At 40.9% G+C, this 20,478-nt stretch overlaps 1 protein-coding gene across 1 annotated transcript in view; it reads right to left on the bottom strand.

Moving 5' to 3' along the window:
• The window catches only part of RNF31 (ring finger protein 31), a 31,648-nt gene extending 11,361 nt beyond the window's left edge, over window positions 1–20,287 (bottom strand). Inside the window, exons 1-9 of the mRNA XM_053968646.1 lie at window positions 20,281–20,287; window positions 20,178–20,215; window positions 19,536–19,583; window positions 13,109–13,261; window positions 8,387–8,545; window positions 5,073–5,228; window positions 3,459–3,512; window positions 2,584–2,626; window positions 527–639 (exon numbers count right to left, since the gene is read on the bottom strand). Of these exons, the coding sequence (XP_053824621.1) occupies window positions 527–639; window positions 2,584–2,626; window positions 3,459–3,512; window positions 5,073–5,228; window positions 8,387–8,545; window positions 13,109–13,261; window positions 19,536–19,583; window positions 20,178–20,215; window positions 20,281–20,287 (771 nt within the window). The remainder of the gene's footprint in view (window positions 1–526; window positions 640–2,583; window positions 2,627–3,458; window positions 3,513–5,072; window positions 5,229–8,386; window positions 8,546–13,108; window positions 13,262–19,535; window positions 19,584–20,177; window positions 20,216–20,280) is intronic.
• Between the last annotated feature and the right edge of the window lie 191 nt (window positions 20,288–20,478).

Raw genomic sequence — 20,478 nt, 5'->3', positions numbered from 1 at the left:
CCCATTTTTTCCCAAAATCCCCGTTTTCCCCCCAAATTTCCCATTTTTCCCCCAAATTCCCTGTGTTTTTCCCAAAAAAATCCCCATTTTTTCCATTAAAAATCCCCATTTTTCCCCCCAAATTCCCCATTTTTTCCCCAAATCCCCGTTTTTTTTTCCCCAAATTTCCCATTTTTCCCCCCAAATTCCCCATTTTTTCCCCAAATCCCCGTTTTTTTTCCCCCAAATTTCCCATTTTTCCCCCCAAATTCCCCATTTTTTCCCCAAATTCCCCATTTTTTCCCCCCAAATTCCCCTTTTTCCCCCCAAATTTCCCATTTTTTCCCCAAATCCCCGTTTTTCCCCCAAATTTCCCATTTTTCTCCCCAAATTTCCCATTTTTTCCCCCAAATTTCCCATTTTTCCCCCAAATCCCCATTTTTCCCCAAATTCCCCATTTTTTCCCCCCAAATTCCCCATTTTTTCCCCCAAATCCCCATTTTTTCCCAAAATCCCCGTTTTTTCCCCCCAAATCCCCCCGTCTCACCTGGGGCCTCCGGGCCAGCCGGGGGCGCTCGCACACCTGGCACAGCACGGCGGGGGAGGGGTTCCGGAAGGTGCAGCTGCGACACGCCCAGCCCCGCCCCGGCCCCGCCCCGCCTGCCAGAAACCACCACAATTCCCATTTTTCACCCCAAAATCCCAACTTTTCACCCCAAAATCATGTTTTCCCAAAAAAGTCCCATTTTTCCCCCAAAATTCCCACTTTTTTACCCCAAAATTCCACTTTTTCACCCCAAAATTTCCGACTTTCCCCCCAAAATTTCCATTTTTTTCACCCCAAAATCCCACTTTTTAGCCCAAAATTCCACTTTTTCACCCCAAAATTCCCATTTTCACCCCAAAATTTTAACTTTTCACCCCAAAATTCCAACTTTTTCACCCCAAAATTATGCTTCCCAAAAAAGTCCCATTTTCCACCAAAATTCCCACTTTTTCACACCAAAATTCCACTTTTTCCCCAAAATTCCACTTTTTTTTTCCCCCAAAATTCCCATTTTTTTCCAAAAAACGCCCGCATTTCATCCCAAAATTCCCACTTCCACCCCAAAACCCCAATTTTTCACCCCAAAAGATTCCCATTTTCACCCCAAAATTCCAACTTTTTCACCCCAAAATTCCCATTTTTCACCCCAAAAAAGTCCCATTTTCCCCACCAAAATTCCAACTTTTCACCCCAAAATTCCACTTTTTTACCCCAAAATTCCCAATTTTCACCCCAAAATTCCCATTTTTCCCCAAAAAAATTCCCATTTTTCCCCACCAAAATTCCACTTCTTTTACTCCAAAATTCCCATTTTTTTCACCCCAAAATTCCCATTTTCCCCCAAAATTCCACTTTTTTCCCCAAAATTCCCATTTTCACCCCAAAATTCCCATTTTCACCCCAAAATTCCCATTTTCACCCTAAAATTCCATTTTTTACCCCAAAATTCCACTTTTTCACCAAAAAATTCCCATTTTTCACCCCAAAATCCCAATTATTCACCCCAAAACATTCCATTTTTTTCCCACCAAAATTTCACTTTTTTTCCCCAAAATTCCCATTTTTTTTCCAAAAAATTCCCTCATTTTCATCCCAAAATTATGGTTCCCAAAAAAGTCCCATTTTTTCCCCAAAATTCCCACTTTTTCACCCAAAAATTCCACTTTTTCCCCAAAAAATTCCCATTTTTTACCCCAAAATTCCACTTTTTTACCCCAAAAAATTCTAACTTTTCACCCCAAAATCCTAAGTTTTCACCCCAAAAAATTCCATTTTTTCCCACCAAAATTCCCTTTTTTTCCCCAAAATCCCAATTTTTCACCCCAAAAAATTCAATTTCTCCCAAAATTAAAAAAAAAAATTCCCAAAAAAATCCCCCAAAAATCCCCAAAATTCCCCCCCAAAAATCCCAAGAATTCCCCCAAATTCCCTAAAAAAAAAAAAACAAAATTCCCCCAAACTCCCCCCAAACTTCCCCCAAATTTCCCCCCAAAATTTCTCCCAAAATTCCCCCAAATATTCCCCAAAATTCTCCTAAAAATCCCCAAAATTTCCCCAAAAATTCCCCAAAAAAATCCCAAAATCCCCCCAAAATTTCTCCCAAATTTCTCCCACAATTCCCCCAATAATTCCCCCAAAATTCTCCCAAAAATCCCCGAAATTACCAAAAATCCCCAAAATTTTCCCAAAAAATTCCCCAAAAATTCCCCAAAAAATCCCTCCAAACAATCCCCAAAAATTCCCCAAAATTCCCTCCAAAAAAGCCAAAATTCCCCCAAAATTTCCCAAAATTTCTCCCAAATCCCCCCAAAATCCTCCTAAAAATCCCCCGAAATCCCCAAAATTCCCAAGAAAAATCTCCAAAATCCCCCAAAATCACCCAAAATTTTCCCCAATTTCCCCAAATTCATCCCAAAATTCCCCAAATTTGCCCCAAATTCCCCCAAATTGGCCCCAAATTCCTCCAAAATTCCCAAATTCCCCCAAATTTCCCCAAAATTCCCCAAATCCCTCCCAGCTCCGCTGCCCCCCCCCCCCCGCGTTAGAGCGCCCCCTACCGGCCGGGAGGACCTCGGGCAGCGCATCCGACACCAGCGGCCACTGGGGGGCGCCAAACAAAACCGGTTCAGACCGGATTGGAACCTCCCAGTATAAACCAGTATAAACCAGTATAAACCAATTACAGCCAGTCCCCTCCCAGTATAAACCAGTATAAACCAGTAACAGCCAACCCTCTCCCAGTATAAACCAGTATAAACCAGTATAAACCAGTATAAACCAGTAACAGCCAGTGCCCTCCCAGTATAAACCAGTATAAACCAGTATGAACCAGTATAAACCAGTAACAGCCAGCCCTCTCCCAGTATAAACCAGTATAAACCAGTATAAACCAGTAACAGCCAGTGCCCTCCCAGTATAAACCAGTATAAACCAGTAACAGCCAGCCCTCTCCCAGTATAAACCAGTATGAACCAGTATGAACCAGTAACAGCCAAGCCTCTCCCAGTGCCCTCCCAGTATAAACCAGTATAAACCAGTAACAGCCAGCCCTCTCCCAGTATAAACCAGTATAAACCAGTAACAGCCAGCCCTCTCCCAGTATAAACCAGTATAAACCAGTAACAGCCAGCCCTCTCCCAGTATAAACCAGTATAAACCAGTATAAACCAGTATAAACCACTAACAGCCAGCCCTCTCCCAGTATAAACCAGTATAAACCAGTAACAGCCAGCCCTCTCCCAGTATAAACCAGTATAAACCAGTATGAACCAGTATAAACCAGTAACAGCCAGCCCTCTCCCAGTATAAACCAGTTCCCTCCCAGTGTAAACCAGTCCAAACCAGTATAAACCAGTAACAGCCAAGCCCCTCCCAGTGCCTTCCCAGTATAAACCAGTACAAACCAGTACAAACCAGTATAAACCAGTCTCACCTCATCCTCTCCCAGTAAGATTTGGGTGAAGAAATGGGGATTTGGGTGTTGGTTCTGGAGGGGGAGAGAAAAACCAGTATGGACCAGTATGGACCAGTATAAACCAGTATGGACCAGTATAAACCAGTATGGACCAGTATAAACCAGTATGGACCAGTATGGACCAGTATGGACCAGTATGGACCAGTATGGACCAGTATAAACCAGTATGGACCAGTATGGACCAGTATAAACCAGTATGGACCAGTATGGACCAGTATGGACCAGTACGGACCAGTATAAACCAGTATGGACCAGTATGGACCAGTATGGACCAGTACGGACCAGTATAAACCAGTATGGACCAGTATGGACCAGTACGGACCAGTATAAACCAGTATAAACCAGTACAGACCAGTATGGACCAGTACGAACCAGTATGGACCAGTATAAACCAGTACAGACCAGTATGGACCAGTATGGACCAGTATAAAAAAATCCCAAATTCCCCCATTTTTAACCCTTTTTTAACCCTTTAACTCCCTCCCCACACCCCCAAACCCCCTCCCAGCCCCTCCCAGTCCAAACCAGTAACCCCAAACCCCAAACCAGTATGAAACCAGTATAAACCAGTATAAAAAAAAAACAATTTCCCCCATTTTTCTCCATTTTCCCCCATTTTTAACCCTTTAACCCCCTCCCACCACCCCCAAACCCCTTCCCAGTCCCTCCCAGTTCCCTCCCAGTACAAACCAGTAACCCCAAACCCCAAACCAGTATAAACCAGTATAAACCAGTAACCACAAATCCCCATTTTTCCCCATTTTCCCCCATTTTTCCCCATTTTTAACCCTTTAACTCCCTCCCATCACCCCCAAACCCCGTCCCAGTTCCCTCCCAACACCCTCCCAGTGCCTTCCCAGTATAAACCAGTATAAACCAGTAACCCCAAACCCCAAACCAGTATAAACCAGTATAAACCAGTAACCACAAATCCCCATTTTCCCCCATTTTCCCCCATTTTTAACCCTTTAACTCCCTCCCACCACCCCCAAACCCCTTCCCAGTGCCCTCCCAGTTCCCTCCAACCCCAAACCAGTATAAACCAGTATAAACCAGTATAACGAACCTGCAATTTTCTCCCATTTTTCCCCATTTTCCCCCATTTTTAACCCTTTAACCCCCTCCCATCACCCCCAAATCCCTTCCCAGCCCCTCCCAGTTCCCTCCCAGTACAAACCAGTAACCCCAAACCCCAAACCAGTACAAACCAGTAACGCCCAAAGCCCAAACCAGTCCAAACCAGTATAAAAAAATCCCCATTTTCCCCCATTTTTCCCCATTTTTAACCCCTTAACTCCCTCCCACCACCCCCAAATCCCCTCCCAGTCCCTCCCAGTTCCCTCCCAGTCCAAACCAGTGACCCCAAACCCCAAACCAGTACAAACCAGTAATGCCCAAAGCCCAAACCAGTATAAACCAGTATAAAAAAATCCCCATTTTCCCCCATTTTCCCCCATTTTTAACCCTTTAACCCCCTCCCATCACCCCCAAACCCCTTCCCAGTCCCTCCCAGTTCCCTCCCAGTCCAAACCAGTGACCCCAAACCCCAAACCAGTATAAACCAGTACAAACCAGTAGGAGCCGGTCGAGCTCGGCGCGCAGCACCAGCACGTCGGCGGTGACGGCGGCCACCAGCGGGGGGTGGGGCCCGTGGGGGGGAGGGGGGAAGCTCAGCCCCTCCCCCGACTCCTCGGTGTAGCCCAGCAGCTTCAGCACCTCCCGGCCGCCCTGCAAACTGGGCCTTACTGGTTTGGACTGGTTCGGACTGGTTTGGGGTTTGGGGGGCGCTGGGTTATACTGGGAGGGAACTGGGAGGGGCTGGGAGGGGGTTTGGGGGCGATGGGAGGGAGTTAAAGGGTTAAAAATGGGGGAAAATGGGGGAAAATGGGGAAAAATTGGTGGTTTTTATACTGGTTTACACTGGTTTGGGGTTTGGGGTTACTGGTTTGTACTGGTTTGTACTGGTTTGTACTGGTTTGGGGTTTGGGGTTACTGGTTGATACTGGGAGGGAACTGGGAGGGACTGGGAGGGGGTTTGGGGGTGATGGGAGGGAGTTAAAGGGTTAAAAATGGGGGAAAAATGGGGGGAAATTTGGGAAATGGGGATTTTTTATACTGGTTTATACTGGTTTGGGCTTTGGGTGTTACTGGTTTGGACTGGTTTATACTGGTTTGGGCTTTGGGTGTTACTGGCTTGGACTGGTTTGGGGTTTGGGGTTACTGGTTTGGACTGGTTTGGGGTTGGGGGGCACTGGGAGGGACTGGGAGGGGCTGGGAAGGGGTTTGGGGGTGATGGGAAGGAGTTAAAGGGTTAAAAATGGGGAAAATGGGGATTTTTTATACTGGTTTGTACTGGTTTGGGGTTTGGGGTTACTGGTTTATACTGGTTTGTACTGGTTTGGAGTTGGGGGCACTGGGAGGGTGTTGGAGGGAACTGGGAGGGACTGGGAGGGGATTTGGGGGTGATGGGAGGGGATTAAAGGGTTAAAAATGGGGAAAATGGGGGAAAATGGGGAAAAATTGGGATTTTTTTATACTGGTTTATACTGGTTTGGGGTTTGGGGTTACTGGTTTGTACTGGTTTGTACTGGTTTGTACTGGTTTGTACTGGTTTGGGGTTGGGGGGCACTGGTTTGTACTGGGAGGGAACTGGGGTGAACTGGGAAGGAATTTGGGGGTGATGGGAGGGGATTAAAGGGTTAAAAATGAGGAAAAATGGGGAAAATGGGGGAAAATGGGGATTTTTCATACTGGTCCATACTGGTTTATACTGGTTTGGGCTTCGGGCTTACTGGTTTGGACTGGGAGGGAACTGGGAGGGACTGGGAGGGACTGGGACAAACTGGGAGTGGATTTGGGGGTGATGGATGGGGGCTAAAGGGTTAAAAATGGGGGGAAATGGGGAAAATTGGGGATTTTTTATACTGGTTTGTACTGGTTTGTACTGGTTGGGGTTTGGGGTTACTGGTTTATACTGGTTTATACTGGTTTGGGGTTTGGCCTTACTGGTTTATACTGGGAGGGACTGGGAGGGACTGGGAGTGGATTTGGGGGTGATGGGATGGAGTTAAAGGGTTAAAAATTGGGAAAAATAGGGAAAAATGGGGATTTTTTATACTGGTTTGGACTGGTTTGGACCGGTTTGGACTGGTTTGAACTGGTTTGAACTGGTTTGAACTGGTTTGGACTGGTTTGGACTGGGAGAAGGGGAAATTTTGGGGTAAAAAAAGGGAATTTTGGGCATTCCCAGGGAAATTTTGGGGATTTTTGGGGAGGAAACAAAGGGAATTTTAGAGAGGAAAAATTCAATTTTTTGGTTAAAAAAAAAAATCAGGTTTTTGGGCAAAAAAAAAAAGCACAAATTTTGGGGTAAAAAATTAAAATTTTGGTCAAAAAAACAAATTTTTATTTTGTTAATTCTCCCCAGGTGAATTTTGAGAATTTTCCAGCGGATTTATGAAAAAAAAATGCAAATTTTGGGGCAAAAAAAATCCAAATTTTCGCCAAAAAAATCCAATTTTTTTGCCAAAAAACCTCATTTTTTGGGGGGAAAAAAGGAATTTTTTGGTAAAAAAAAACAAATTTCAATTTTCTTAACTCTGCCCAGGTGAATTTTGGGTGTTTTTCTGTGGATTTATGAAGCAAAAAATGCAAATTTTGGGGCAAAAAATCCAATTTTTGGTAAAAAAAAAAAAAACTTATTTTTTGGGGGAAGAAAGGGATTTTTTTGAGAAAAAGAAGGAAATTTTGGGAAAAAATGGAATTTTGGGATTCCTGAGAAAATTTGGGGGATTTTTTGTGTTCTCTGGTGATTTTTAGGGAGAAAAAAAATGGGAATTTTGAAGGAAAAATGGGAATTTTTGGTAAAAAAATCAGATTTTTGGGGTAAAAAATTCACAAAATTTGGGGTAAAAAATTAAAATTTTGGGAAAAAAAAGGGAATTTAAGTTTTTTTAGCTCTACCAAAATGAATTTTGGGCTTTTTCCAGTGGATTTATGGGGCAAAAAATGCAAATTTTGGGGCAAAAAATCCATTTTTTCGCAAAAAACCCCAATTTTTTCGCCAAAAAAACTCATTTTTTGGGGGGAAAAAAGGAATTTTTTGGTAAAAAAAACAAATTTCAATTTTCTTACTCTGCTCAAATGAATTTTGGGCGTTTTCCAGCGGATTTATGAGGCAAAAAATGCAAATTTTGGGGCAAAAAATCCAAATTTTCACCTAAAAAAACTTGTTCTTTTTTGGAAAAATGGATTTTTTTGGGGAAAAAAGGGATTTTTTAGTAAAAAAAACGAATTTCAATTTTGTTAACTCTGCCCAGGTGAATTTTGGGCGTTTTCCAGCGGACTTATGAAGCAAAAAATGCAAATTTTGGGGCAAAAAATCCAAATTTTCGCCAAAAAAATCCAAATTTTCGCCAAAAAAATCCAATTTTTTCGCCAAAAAAACTCATTTTTTGGGGGGAAAAAAGGAATTTTTTGGTAAAAAAAACGTATTTCAAATTTGTTACTCTGCTCAAATGAATTTTGGGCGTTTTCCAGCGGATTTATGAGGCAAAAAATGCAAATTTTGGGGCAAAAAATCCAAATTTTCACCTAAAAAACTCGTTCTTTTTTGGAAAAATGGATTTTTTTGGGGCAAAAAGGGATTTTTTGGTAAAAAAAACGAATTTCAATTTTGTTAACTCTGCCCAGGTGAATTTTGGGTGTTTTTCCGTGGATTTTTGGGGCCAAAAAATGCAAATTTTGGGGCAAAAAATCCAAATTTTCGCAAAAAAAATCCATTTTTTCGCCGAAAAACCTCATTTTTTTTTTGGGAAAAAGCCATTTTTTTTCCGGAAAACGGGGATTTTTGGGGATTTTTGGGAATTTTTTGGGGGAATTCCCACCTGGATGGCTCCCACGGTGGATTTGAAGACGGGGTTGCCGAACCGGACCCCCCTCCAGTGCCGGGGCGGGCGGGGGCTCAGAAGGTTCCGCCCGTATTTTTCCAGAATGTTCAGCGCCGTCCTCAGCCGCTCCAGGCCGTGCGGGAGGCCCTGGGGATTCTGGGAAAAGAGAAAATTCCGGAATTTTGGGGCATTCCCAAAAAAAATTTGGAGGAAATCGGTGAAAATTTGGCGAAAATTTGGCGAAAAAAGGCGGAAAATTGGGGTTGAAACGGGGAGGGGTGGGAGGGGATTTGGGGGGATTTGGGAAGAGGGAAATTCGGGAAAAGGGAAATTCCCAACATTTCAGGAAATTCCACAAAAAAACAGCGAAAATTTGGTGAAAATTGTGGGGAAATTGAGGAAAATTTGATTAAAATTCGATTAAAAATTTATTGAAATGTGAAAAAAAACAGAAAAAATTTGGGATATTCCAGAATTTTTGGAAGAGGAAAATGTGGGAAAAGGGAAATTCCCAAAATTTCAAAAAATTCCACAAAAAATCAGGGAAAATTTGGTGGAAATTGTGGGAAAATTGACAAAAATTTGATTAAAATTTGATTGAAATCGGGAAAAAATCAGGAAAAAAATTGGGTTATTCCTGAATTTTGGGAAGGGGGAATTTGGGAAAAGGGAAATTCCCAAAATTTAAAGAAATTCCACAAAAAATCAGGGAAAATTTGGTGAAAATTGTGGAAAAATTGATAAAAATTTGGTGAAAAATTGGTTAAAATTTGATTAAAAATTGATTAAAATTGATTGAAATGGGGGAAAAAAGTGAAGGATTTTGGGATATTCTGGAATTTTGGGAAGAGGGAATTTGGGAAAACGGAAATTCCCAAAATTTCAAGAAATTCCACAAAAAATCAGGGAAAATTTGGTGAAAATTGTGGAAAATTGACAAAAATTTGCTTAAAATTTGATTAAAAATGGATTAAAATGGGAAAGAAACAGAAAAATTTTGGGGTATTTTGGAATTCTGGGAAGAGGAAATTTTGGGAAAAGGAAAATTCCCAAAATTTCAAAAAATTCCACAAAAAATCAGGGAAAATTTGGTGGAAATTGTGGAAAAATTGATAAAAATTTGGTGAAAAATTGGTTAAAATTTGATTAAAAACTGATTAAAATTGATTGAAATGGGGGAAAAGAGTGAAGGATTTTGGGATATTCTGGAATTTTGGGAAGAGGGAATTTGGGAAAAGGGAAATTCCCAAAATTTCAAAAAATTCCACAAAAAATGAGGGAAAATTTGGTGAAAATTGTGGAAAATTGACAAAAATTTGCTTAAAATTCGATTAAAAATGGATTAAAATGGGAAAGAAACAGAAAAATTTTGGGGTATTTTGGAATTCTGGGAAGAGGAAAATTGGGGAAAAGGAAAATTCCCAGAATTTCAGGAAATTCCACGAAAATTCAGCGAAAATTTGGTGAAAATTGTGGGAAAATTGAGAAAAATCTGATTAAAAAGGGGAACAAAAACCCCACAAAACCCCAGTAAGTCCCCACAAAACCCCATAAAAACCCCATTAAAATCCCAATAAAAACCCCATTAAAACCTCATTAAAAAACCCATTAACCCCCATTGAACCCCATTAACCCCATTGAACCCCATTAACCCCATTAAAACCCCATTAAAACCCCATTAAAACCCCACTAAAACCCCATAAAACCCTATTAATCCCCATTAACCACCATTAACCCCCACTGAACCCCCATTAAACCCCATTAATCCCCATTAACCCCCAATTGAACCCCCATTAAACCCCATTAATCCCCATTAACCCCATTAACACCATTAACCCCCATTAACCCCCATTAATCCCCATTAACCCCCATTAAACCGCATTAACCCCCATTAAAACCCCATTAAACCCCATTAACCCCCATTGATCCCCATTAACCCCCATTGATCCCCATTAACAACCATTGAATTCCATTAACCCCCATTAAACCCCATTGAACCCCATTAGACCCCATTAAATGCCATAAAAACCCCATTAATCCCCATTGAATCCCATTAACCCCCATAAAACCCCATTAAACCCCATTGAACCCCATTAGACCCCATTAAATGCCATAAAAACCCCATTAAACCCCATTAAACGCCATAAAAACCTATTAAACCCCATTAAACCACATAAAATCCCTTTAAAACCCCATTAAACCCCCATTAAACCCCATTGAACCCCATTAACCCCCATTAAAACCCCATTAAAACCCCACTAAAACCCCATTAAACCCCATTAAACCCCATTAAACCCCATTAAACCCCATAAAACCCCTTTAAACCCCATTAACCCCCATTAACCCCCATTAATCCCCATTAAACCCCATTAACCCCCATTCAAACCCCATTGAACCCCATTAACCCCATTAACCCCCATTAAACCCCATTAAACCTCATTAACACCCCATTAACCCCCATTCAAACCCCATTAACCCCCATTCAAGCCCCATTGAACCCCATTAACTCCCATTAAACCCGATTAACTCCCCTTGAACCCCCATTGAACCCCATTAAAACCCCATAAAACCCCATTAATCCCCATTAAATCCCTTTAAAACCCCATTAACCCCCATTAAAACCCCATTGAACCCCATTAACCCCCATTGAACCCCATTAACCCCCATTCAAACCCCATTGAACTCCATTAACTCCCATTAAAACCCCATTAAACCCCATTAAACCCCATTAAACGCCCATTCAAACCCCATTAACCCCCATTCAAACCCCATTAACCCCCATTGAACCCCCATAAAACCCCATTAAACCCCATTAACCCCCATTAAACGCCATAAAAACCCCATTGAACCCCATTAAACCCCATTGAACCCCATTAAACCCCATTAACTGCCATTCGCCCCCATTGAACCCCATTGAACCCCATTGAACCCCATTAACCCCCATTGAACCCCATTAACCCCCATTCAAACCCCATTGAACTCCATTAACTCCCATTAAAACCCCATTAAACCCCATTAAACCCCATTAAATGCCCATTCAAACCCCATTAACCCCCATTCAAACCCCATTGAACCCCATTAACTCCCATTAAACCCCATTAAACCCCATTAACCCCATTCAAACCCCATTGAACCCCATTAACCCCATTCAAACCCCATTGAACCCCATTGCCCCCATTAACCCCCATTAACCCCCATTCAAACCCCATTGAACCCCATTAACCCCATTAAATCCCATTCAAACCCCATTAAACCCCATTGAACCCCCATGAATCCCCATTGAACCCCATTAAACCCCATTAAAACCCCATTAAACCCCATTGAACCCCCATGAATCCCCATTGAACCCTATTAACCCCCATTAAACCCCATTAACCCCCATTAAACCCCATTCAAACCCCATTAAACCCCATTCAAACCCCCATTAACCCCCATTGAACCCCCATAAAACCCCATTAAACCCCATTAACCCCCATTAAACGCCATAAAAACCCCATTGAACCCCATTAAACCCCATTGAACCCCATTAAACCCCATTAACTGCCATTCGCCCCCATTGAACCCCATTGAACCCCATTAAACCCCATTAAACCCCATTAAACCCCATTAACCCCCATTAAACCCCATTAAATCCCTTTAAAACCCCATTAAAACCCCACTAAAACCCATTAAACCCCATTGCCCCCCATTAACCCCCATTAAATCCCATTCAAACCCCATTAAACGCCCATTCAAACCCCATTAACCCCCATTCAAGCCCCATTGAACCCCATTAACTCCCATTAAACCCCATTAACTCCCCTTGAACCCCCATTGAACCCCATTAAAACCCCATTAAACCCCATTAAAACCCCATTGAACCCCATTGAACCCCATTGAACCCCATTAACTCCCATTAAACCCCATTAACTCCCCTTGAACCCCCATTGAACCCCATTAAAACCCCATTCAAACCCCATAAAACCCCATTAAACCCCATTAAAACCCCATTGAACCCCATTAAACCCCATTAACCCCCATTAAATCCCATTCAAACTGCATTAAATCCCATTGAACCCCATTGAACCCCATTAAAACCCCATTAAACCCCATTAAAACCCCATTGAACCCCATTGAACCCCATTAACTCCCATTAAACCCCATTAACTCCCCTTGAACCCCCATTGAACCCCATTAAAACCCCATAAAACCCCATTAAACCCCATTGCCCCCCATTAAACCCCCATTGAACCCCATTAACCCCCATTGAACCCCATTAACTCCCCTTGAACCCCCATTAAAACCCCATTCAAACCCCATTCAAACCCCATAAAACCCCATTAAACCCCATTAAACCCCCATTGAACCCCATTAACTCCCATTAAACCCCATTAACTCCCCTTGAACCCCCATTGAACCCCATTAAAACCCATAAAACCCCATTGCCCCCCATTAAACCCCCATTGAACCCCATTAACCCCCATTGAACCCCATTAAACCCCCATTGAACCCCCATTGAACCCCATTAAAACCCCATAAAACCCCATTAAAACCCCATTGAACCCCATTAAACCCCCATTGAACCCCCATTGAACCCCATTAACCCCCATTGAACCCCATTAAACCCCCATTGAACCCCCATTGAACCCCATTAAAACCCCATAAAACCCCATAAAACCCCATTGCCCCCCATTAAACCCCCATTGAACCCCATTGCCCCCCATTGCCCGCCGCTCTCACCCAGGCCAGGTTGTCGCGGAGCAGGCGCGCCCCCGGCAGCAGCTGCAGCTTCCGGCCGGGCGGCAGCGGCAGCCGCAGCAGCGGCGCCAGCTCGGGCGGCTCGGGCTCGGCCGGGCGCTGCAGCAGCGCCCCCTGCAGGGCGGCGCGCAGCTCCTGCGGGCAACGGGAACATCGGGAATTTGGGGGGAAAAACGGGGATTTGGGGCAAAAAAAAATAAAAGATAATTTTGGGGGATTTTTTGGGATTTTTGGGTGATTTTTGGTGATTTTTTGGGTGATTTTTAGAGATATTTTGGAGACTTTTTGGGTGATTTTTGGGGATTTTTTGGAGATTTTTGGGGTGATTTTTAGTTGATTTTATGGGATTTTTTGGAGATTTTTTGAGGATTTTTGGTGATTTTTTGGGTGATTTTTGAGTGATTTTTGGGGATTTTTTGTGGATTTTTATGGGATTTTTTGGAGATTTTTTTTAGGATTTTTGGTGATTTTTGAGTGATTTTTGAGTGATTTTTGGGGTTTTTTTGGGTGATTTTTGGGGTGATTTTTAGTTGATTTTATGGGATTTTTTGGAGATTTTTTGGGAGATTTTTGGGGGATTTTTGTGTGATTATTGGAGATTTTTTGGGGGATTTTGGGGGATTTTTTGGGGGATTTTTGAGTGATTTGGGTGATTTTTGGGGATTTTTTAGGGATTTTTTGGGTGATTTTTTGGTGATTTTTGGAGATTTTTTTGAGATTTTTTGGAGGATTTTTAGCTGATTTTTATGAGATTTTTTGGAGTTTTTTTGAGGATTTTTGGTGATTTTTTGGGGATTTTTGGAGATTTTTGGTGACTTTTTGGGTGATTTTTTGGTGATTTTTGGAGATTTTTTTGAGATTTTTTTGAGGATTTTGGGGGATTTTTTGGGGGAATTTTGGGTGATTTTTGGTGATTTTTTTCGGATTTTTGGAGATTTTTTGGAGTTTTTTTGGGTGATTTTTGGGTGATTTTTAGCTGATTTTTATGGGATTTTTTGGAGATTTTTTGAGGATTTTTGGGTGATTTTTTGGGTGATTTTTGGTGACTTTTTGGGTGATTTTTTGGTGATTTTTGGAGATTTTTTGGAGATTTTTTGGAGGATTTTTGATGATTTTTTGGGGGAATTTTGGGTAATTTTTGGTGATTTTTTTCGGACTTTTGGAGATTTTTTGGAGTTTTTTTGGGTGATTTTTGAGTGATTTTTAGCTGATTTTTATGGGATTTTTGGAGATTTTTTTGAGGATTTTTGGTGATTTTTTAAAGGAATTTTGGGTGATTTTTGGATGATTTTTTGGAGATTTTTGGGGTGACTTTTAGTTGATTTTATGGGATTTTTGGAGATTTTTTGAGGATTTTTGGTGATTTTTTGGGTGATTTTTGGGTGATTTTTGGAGATTTTTTTGAGATTTTTTGGAGGATTTTTGGGGATTTTTTGGGGATTTTTGGGGGATTTTGGGGGATTTTTTGGGTGATTTTTGAGTGATTTGTAGCTGATTTTTAGGAGATTTTTTTTGTGCACTTTTGATGATTTTTTGGGTGATTTTTGGGGTGATTTTTGGGTGATTTTTAGGATTTTGGGGGATTTTTTAGGGATTTTTAGGGATTTTTTGGTTGATTTTTGGGGGAATTTTGAGTGATTTTTGGTGGATTTTTTGGGTGATTTTTGAGTTATTTTTAGCTGATTTTTGTGGGATTTTTATGGGATTTTTTTGAGGATTTTTGGTGATTTTTTGGGGGAATTTTGGGGATTTTTGGTGACTTTTTGGTGATTTTTTTCGGATTTTTGGAGATTTTTTTGGAGATTTTTTAGGTGATTTTTGGGTGATTTTTGGGGATTTTTTGGAGAATTTTTGGGTGATTTTTGAGTTATTTTTAGCTGATTTTTGTGGGATTTTTATGGGATTTTTTTGAGGATTTTTGGTGATTTTTTGGGGGAATTTTGGGGATTTTTGGGTGATTTTTTTCGGATTTTTGGAGATTTTTTTGGAGATTTTTTAGGTGATTTTTGGGTGATTTTTGGGGATTTTTTGGAGATTTTTTGGGTGATTTTTGAGTTATTTTTAGCTGATTTTTGTGGGATTTTTATGGGATTTTTTTGAGGATTTTTGGTGATTTTTTGGGGGAATTTTGGGGATTTTTGGGTGATTTTTGGTGATTTTTTTCGGATTTTTGGAGATTTTTTGGAGATTTTTTGGGTGATTTTTGGGTGTTTTTTGGAGATTTTTTGGAGATTTTTGGTTGATTTTTGTGTGATTTTTAGCTGACTTTTATGGGATTTTTCGGAGATTTTTTTGAGGATTTTTGGTGATTTTTTGGGGGAATTTTGGGGATTTTGAGGTGATTTTTTAGTGATTTTGGGGTGATTTTTGGGTGATTTCTTGAGGATTTTTGGGTGATTTTTGGGGCATTTTTTGAGATTTTTAGCTGATTTTTGGGGTGATTTTTGGGAGATTTGGAGCGATTTTTGTGGATTTTTATGGGATTTTTTGGAGATTTTTTTGAGGTTTTTTTGGAATTTTTTGGGTGATTTTTGAGTGATTTTTGGGGATTTTTAGCTGATTTTTATGGGATTTTTTGGAGATTTTTTGAGGATTTTTGGTGATTTTTTGGGTGATTTTTGAGTGATTTTTGGGGATTTTCTGTGGATTTTTATGGGATTTTTTGGAGATTTTTTGGGTGGTTTTTGAGGGATTTTTGGGGCTTTTTTGGGTGATTTTTGGAGATTTTTTGGAGATTTTTTGGGTGATTTTTGAGTGATTTGTAGCTGATTTTTATGGGATTTTTGGAGATTTTTTTGAGGATTTTTGGTGATTTTTTGGGTGATTTTTTGGTGATTTTTGGAGATTTTTTTTGGATTTTTTGAGATTTTTGGAGATTTTTTGGAGATTTTTTGGGTGATTTTTGGGTGATTTTTGGGTGATTTTTGGAGATTTTTTGCGTGATTTTTGAGTGATTTTTAGCTGACTTTTATGGGATTTTTTTGGAGATTTTTTTGAGGATTTTTGGTGATTTTTAAAACGAATTTTGGGTGATTTTTGGTGATTTTTTTTGGATTTTTGGAGATATTTTTAAGATTTTATGGAGATTTTTTGGGTGATTTTTGGAGATTTTTTTAAAGATTTTTTGGGTGATTTTTGAGTGATTTTTGGAGATTTTTTGAGCGTTATTTGGGTGATTTTGGGGGATTTTTTTAGTGATTTTTGGAGATTTTTTGAGGATTTTGGGGTGATTTTTATGGGATTTTTTAGTGATTTTTGGATAATTTTTGGGGTGATTTTTGAGTGATTTTAATGCAATTTTTTGGTGATTTTTTGATGGTTTTTTAATTATTTTTGGGTGATTTTTGGGGATTTTTTGGGTGATTTCTGAGTGATTTTTGGGGATTTTTTTTGTGATTTTTGGGTGATTTTGGGGGGATTTTTTGGGTGATTTTTGAGTGATTTTTTGAGATTTTTGGGTGTTTTTTGGCTGATTTTTTGGCTGATTTTTGGGGGATTTTTGAGTGATTTTTGGAGATTTTTTGGAGGATTTTTATGGGATTTTTTGGTGCTTTTTGGGGATTTTTTTGGGGAACCTTCATGGGATTTTGGGGGTGATTTTTAGGCATTTTTACTTCATTTTTTGCGAGATTTTTGGGGATTTTTTAGGAATTTTAAGGGATTTTTGGGTGGGTTTTTGAATTATTTTAGGGGATTTTTTTTGGGATTTTATGGGACTTTCAAATGGATCTTATGGGATTTTAAGGGGATTTTTAATTGGATTTTTTGAATTATTTAGGGGGATTTTGGGGGAGATTTTCAGGATTTTAAAGGGATTTTTTTATTATATTTTTGGGAATTTTTAGGGATTTTTTGGGGGCATTTCTGAGTGGTTTTTGGGAGGATCTTTGGGGATATTTTTGATTTATTTTGGGTGATTTTTAAAGGAATTTTATGGGATTTCTTGAGGGATTTTTGGGGATACTTTTGGCTTATTTTAGGTGATTTTTTAGGAATTTTATGGGATTTTTTGGGTGGTTTTCGGGTGATTTTTGGGATGATTTTTAAGGGGAATTTGGGGCTCAGCTCCCCAATATTTGGGGAATTTTAAATGGATTTCTTGGAAATTTTTGGGTCATTTTGGGGGGATTTTAATGGGATTTTTGGGGTGTTTTTGAGGATTTTTTGGATGTTTTTTATAATGACTTTGGGTGATTTTTGAGGAATTTTTTGGGTGATTTTGGGGGATTTGAAAGAGAAATTTGGGGGATTTGGGGAAATTTGGGACAAATTTGGGAGAATTTGGGGATTTGAGGGAGAAATTTGGGAGAAATTTGGGAGAATTTGGGGATTTGAGGGAAAAATTTGGGACAAAATCTGGAGATTTTGGGAATTTGAAGGAGAAATTTGGGAGATTTTGGGTGATTTGAGGAAGAAATTTGGGACAAATTTGGGAGATTTTGGGGATTTGAGGGAAAAATTTGGGAGATTTTGGGGATTTGAGGGAGAAATTTGGGAGATTTGGGAGAAATTTGGGAGATTTTGGGGATTTGAGGGAGAAATTTGAGAGAAATTTGGGAGATTTTGGGGATTTGAGGGAGAAATTTGAGAGAAATTTGGGAGATTTTGGGGATTTGAGGGAAAAATTTGGGAGACTTGGGAGAAAATTGGGAGATTTTGGGGATTTGAAGGAGAAATTTGGGACAAATTTGGGAGATTTTGGGGATTTGAGCGAAAATTTTGGGAGATTTGGGACAAATTTGGGAGATTTTGAGGATTTGAGGGAAAAATTTGGGAGAAATTTGGGAGATTTTGGGGATTTGAGGGAGAAATTTGGGAGATTTGGGACTAGTTTGGAAGATTTTGAGGATTTGAGGGAAAAATTTGGGACAAATTTGGGAGATTTTGGGGATTTGAGGGAGAAATTTGAGAAATTTCGGACAAATTAGGGAGATTTTGGGGATTTGAAGGAGAAATTTGGGACAAATTTGGGAGATTTTGGGGATTTGAGGGAAAATTTTGGGAGATTTGGGACTAATTTGGGAGATTTTGAGGATTTGAGGGAAAAATTTGGGAGAAATTTGGGAGATTTTGGGGATTTGAGGGAGAAATTTGGGAGATTTTGGGGGATTTGAGGAAGAAATTTGTGAGATTTGGGAGAAATTTGGGGATTTGAGGAAGAAATTCAGGAGATTTGGGAGAAATCTGCGAGATTTTGGGGATTTGAGGGAGAAATTTGGGACAAATTTGGGAGATTTTGGGGATTTGAGGGAGAAATTTGAGAAATTTGGGACAAATTAGGGAGATTTTGGGGATTTGAAGGAGAAATTTGGGACAAATTTGGGAGAATTTGGGGATTTCAGGGAGAAATTTGGGGGAAATTTGGGAGATTTTGGGGATTTCAGGGAGAAATTTGGGACAAAATCAAGATATTTTGGGGATTTGAGGGAGAAATTTCGGAAATTTGGGAGAAATTTGGGAGATTTTGGGGATTTGAGGGAAAAATTTGGGATATTTGGGACAAAATCTGGAGATTTTGGGGATTTGAGGGAGAAATTTGGGACAAATTTGGGAGATTTTGGGGATTTGAGGGAGAAATTTGGGACAAAATCTGGAGATTTTGGAGGATTTGAGGGAGAAATTTGGGAGATTTTGGGGGATTTGAGGAAGAAATTTGGGAGATTTGGGAGAAATTTGGGGATTTGAGGAAGAAATTCAGGAGATTTGGGAGAAATCTGGGAGATTTTGGGGATTTGAGGGAGAAATTTGGGACAAATTTGGGAGATTTTGGGGATTTGAGGGAGAAATTTGGGACAAATCTGGAAGATTTTGGGGATATGAGGGTGAAATTTGGGATATTTGGGACAAATTTGGGAGATTTGGGGGGTTTAAGGAAGGATTTAGGGGGATGGGGGAATTTGTGGGAGAAATTTGGGGGATTTGGGGAAATTTGGGGGTTTGGAAGGGATTTGGGGGGATTTGGGGGAGATTTGAGGGAATTTTGGGGAGATTTGAGGAGATTTTGGGGAGATTTGAGGAGATTTTGGGGTTTGAGGGAATTTTGGGGATATTTAAGGGATTTTTGGGGAGATTTGAGGAGATTTTGGGGTTTGAGGGGATTTTGGGGGGATTTAAGGGAATTTTGGGGAGATTTGAAGGGATTTTGGGTTTGAGGAGATTTGGGGGAGATTTGAGGGAATTTTGGGGAAATTTGAGGGAATTTTGGGGATATTTAAGGGAATTTTGGGGAGATTTGAGGAGATTTTGGGGTTTGAGGGAATTTTGGGGTAGATTTGAGGGAATTTTGGGGGGATTTAAGGGAATTTTGGGGAGATTTGAGGAGATTTGCGGAGATTTGAGGAGATTTTGGGGATATTTAAGGGAATTTTGGGGGGATTTGAGGAGATTTTGGGGTTTGAGGGGGGCTCACCTGCAGAGACCCCAAATCTGGGGGGGCTTTGGGAGAGTCTGGCATCACCTGGGGGCGAGAAAAGAGAAAATTTGGGGAGATTTTCGGAAATTTCAGGGTTTCTGACACAATTTCGGGTGGATTTGAGCTAAATTTGGGCAACTTCAGGGGTATTTTGGAGGTGGTTTTTTTTTTGCTTCTATAAACCCCAAATTTGGAAGGTTTGCATCAACTTAAAAGCCCCAAATCTGAGAGAATTTAGGGTTTTTTTTACACCCAATTTTGGGGGTGTTTCGACGGTCTGGGGTTTTTTAACCTCCTAAAAATTGGGGAGGATTTTGGAGGAGTTTTGGGGGTCTTGAAGCCTCCTCAGCTCCCGCAAATTTAGGGTGGGTTTTGGACCCTTTAACCCCCAAATCTGGGAGGATTTTGGAGAATTTTTGGGACATTTTCGAAGCCAATTCGGCGAGTCTGGAACATGAACCGGGGGGAAAAAGCCAAAATTCAGGGAATTTTGGGTGGGGTCTCCAGATGAGTTTGAGGGTGTGGCGCCCCTTAACCCCCTCCCCCCAAGTCTGGGAGGGTTTTTTTGGGTATTTTTGGGTGTTTTTGGGGCATTTTCGACCCCCCAAATTTGAGGCGGGGTCGCCCCCTCGGCGTTACCTCAGGGAGCGGCGGCGGCTCCAAAATGGCGGCGCGTCCTGAGGGAGAAAGTGGGCGTGGCTTCCCTGGCTGTGACGTCACTCCCTCACTCTGCCTCCCTCACTTAACATGGCGCTTTGCGCGCTTCTTCTCCCTAGTGCGCATGCGCCAACACAAGCCGTGCTTCTATTGGTGGCTTTAATTCCCGCCCCTCCTCTTTGGCCACGCCTCACTAAGGTCTGCCCTCATTCAAAATGGCGCTACTCGCCTTTTTGAATAAAGCGCATGCGCCGCCTCCCGCTGACCAATCAGCAGCCGCGCT

The sequence above is a fragment of the Vidua chalybeata genome, chromosome 38, assembly GCF_026979565.1.
Source record: "Vidua chalybeata isolate OUT-0048 chromosome 38, bVidCha1 merged haplotype, whole genome shotgun sequence".
In the NCBI taxonomy this organism is placed as follows: domain Eukaryota; kingdom Metazoa; phylum Chordata; class Aves; order Passeriformes; family Viduidae; genus Vidua; species Vidua chalybeata.
The sequence above is the reverse complement of the archived record's forward strand: the minus strand, read 5'-3'. Positions and strand labels throughout refer to the sequence as shown.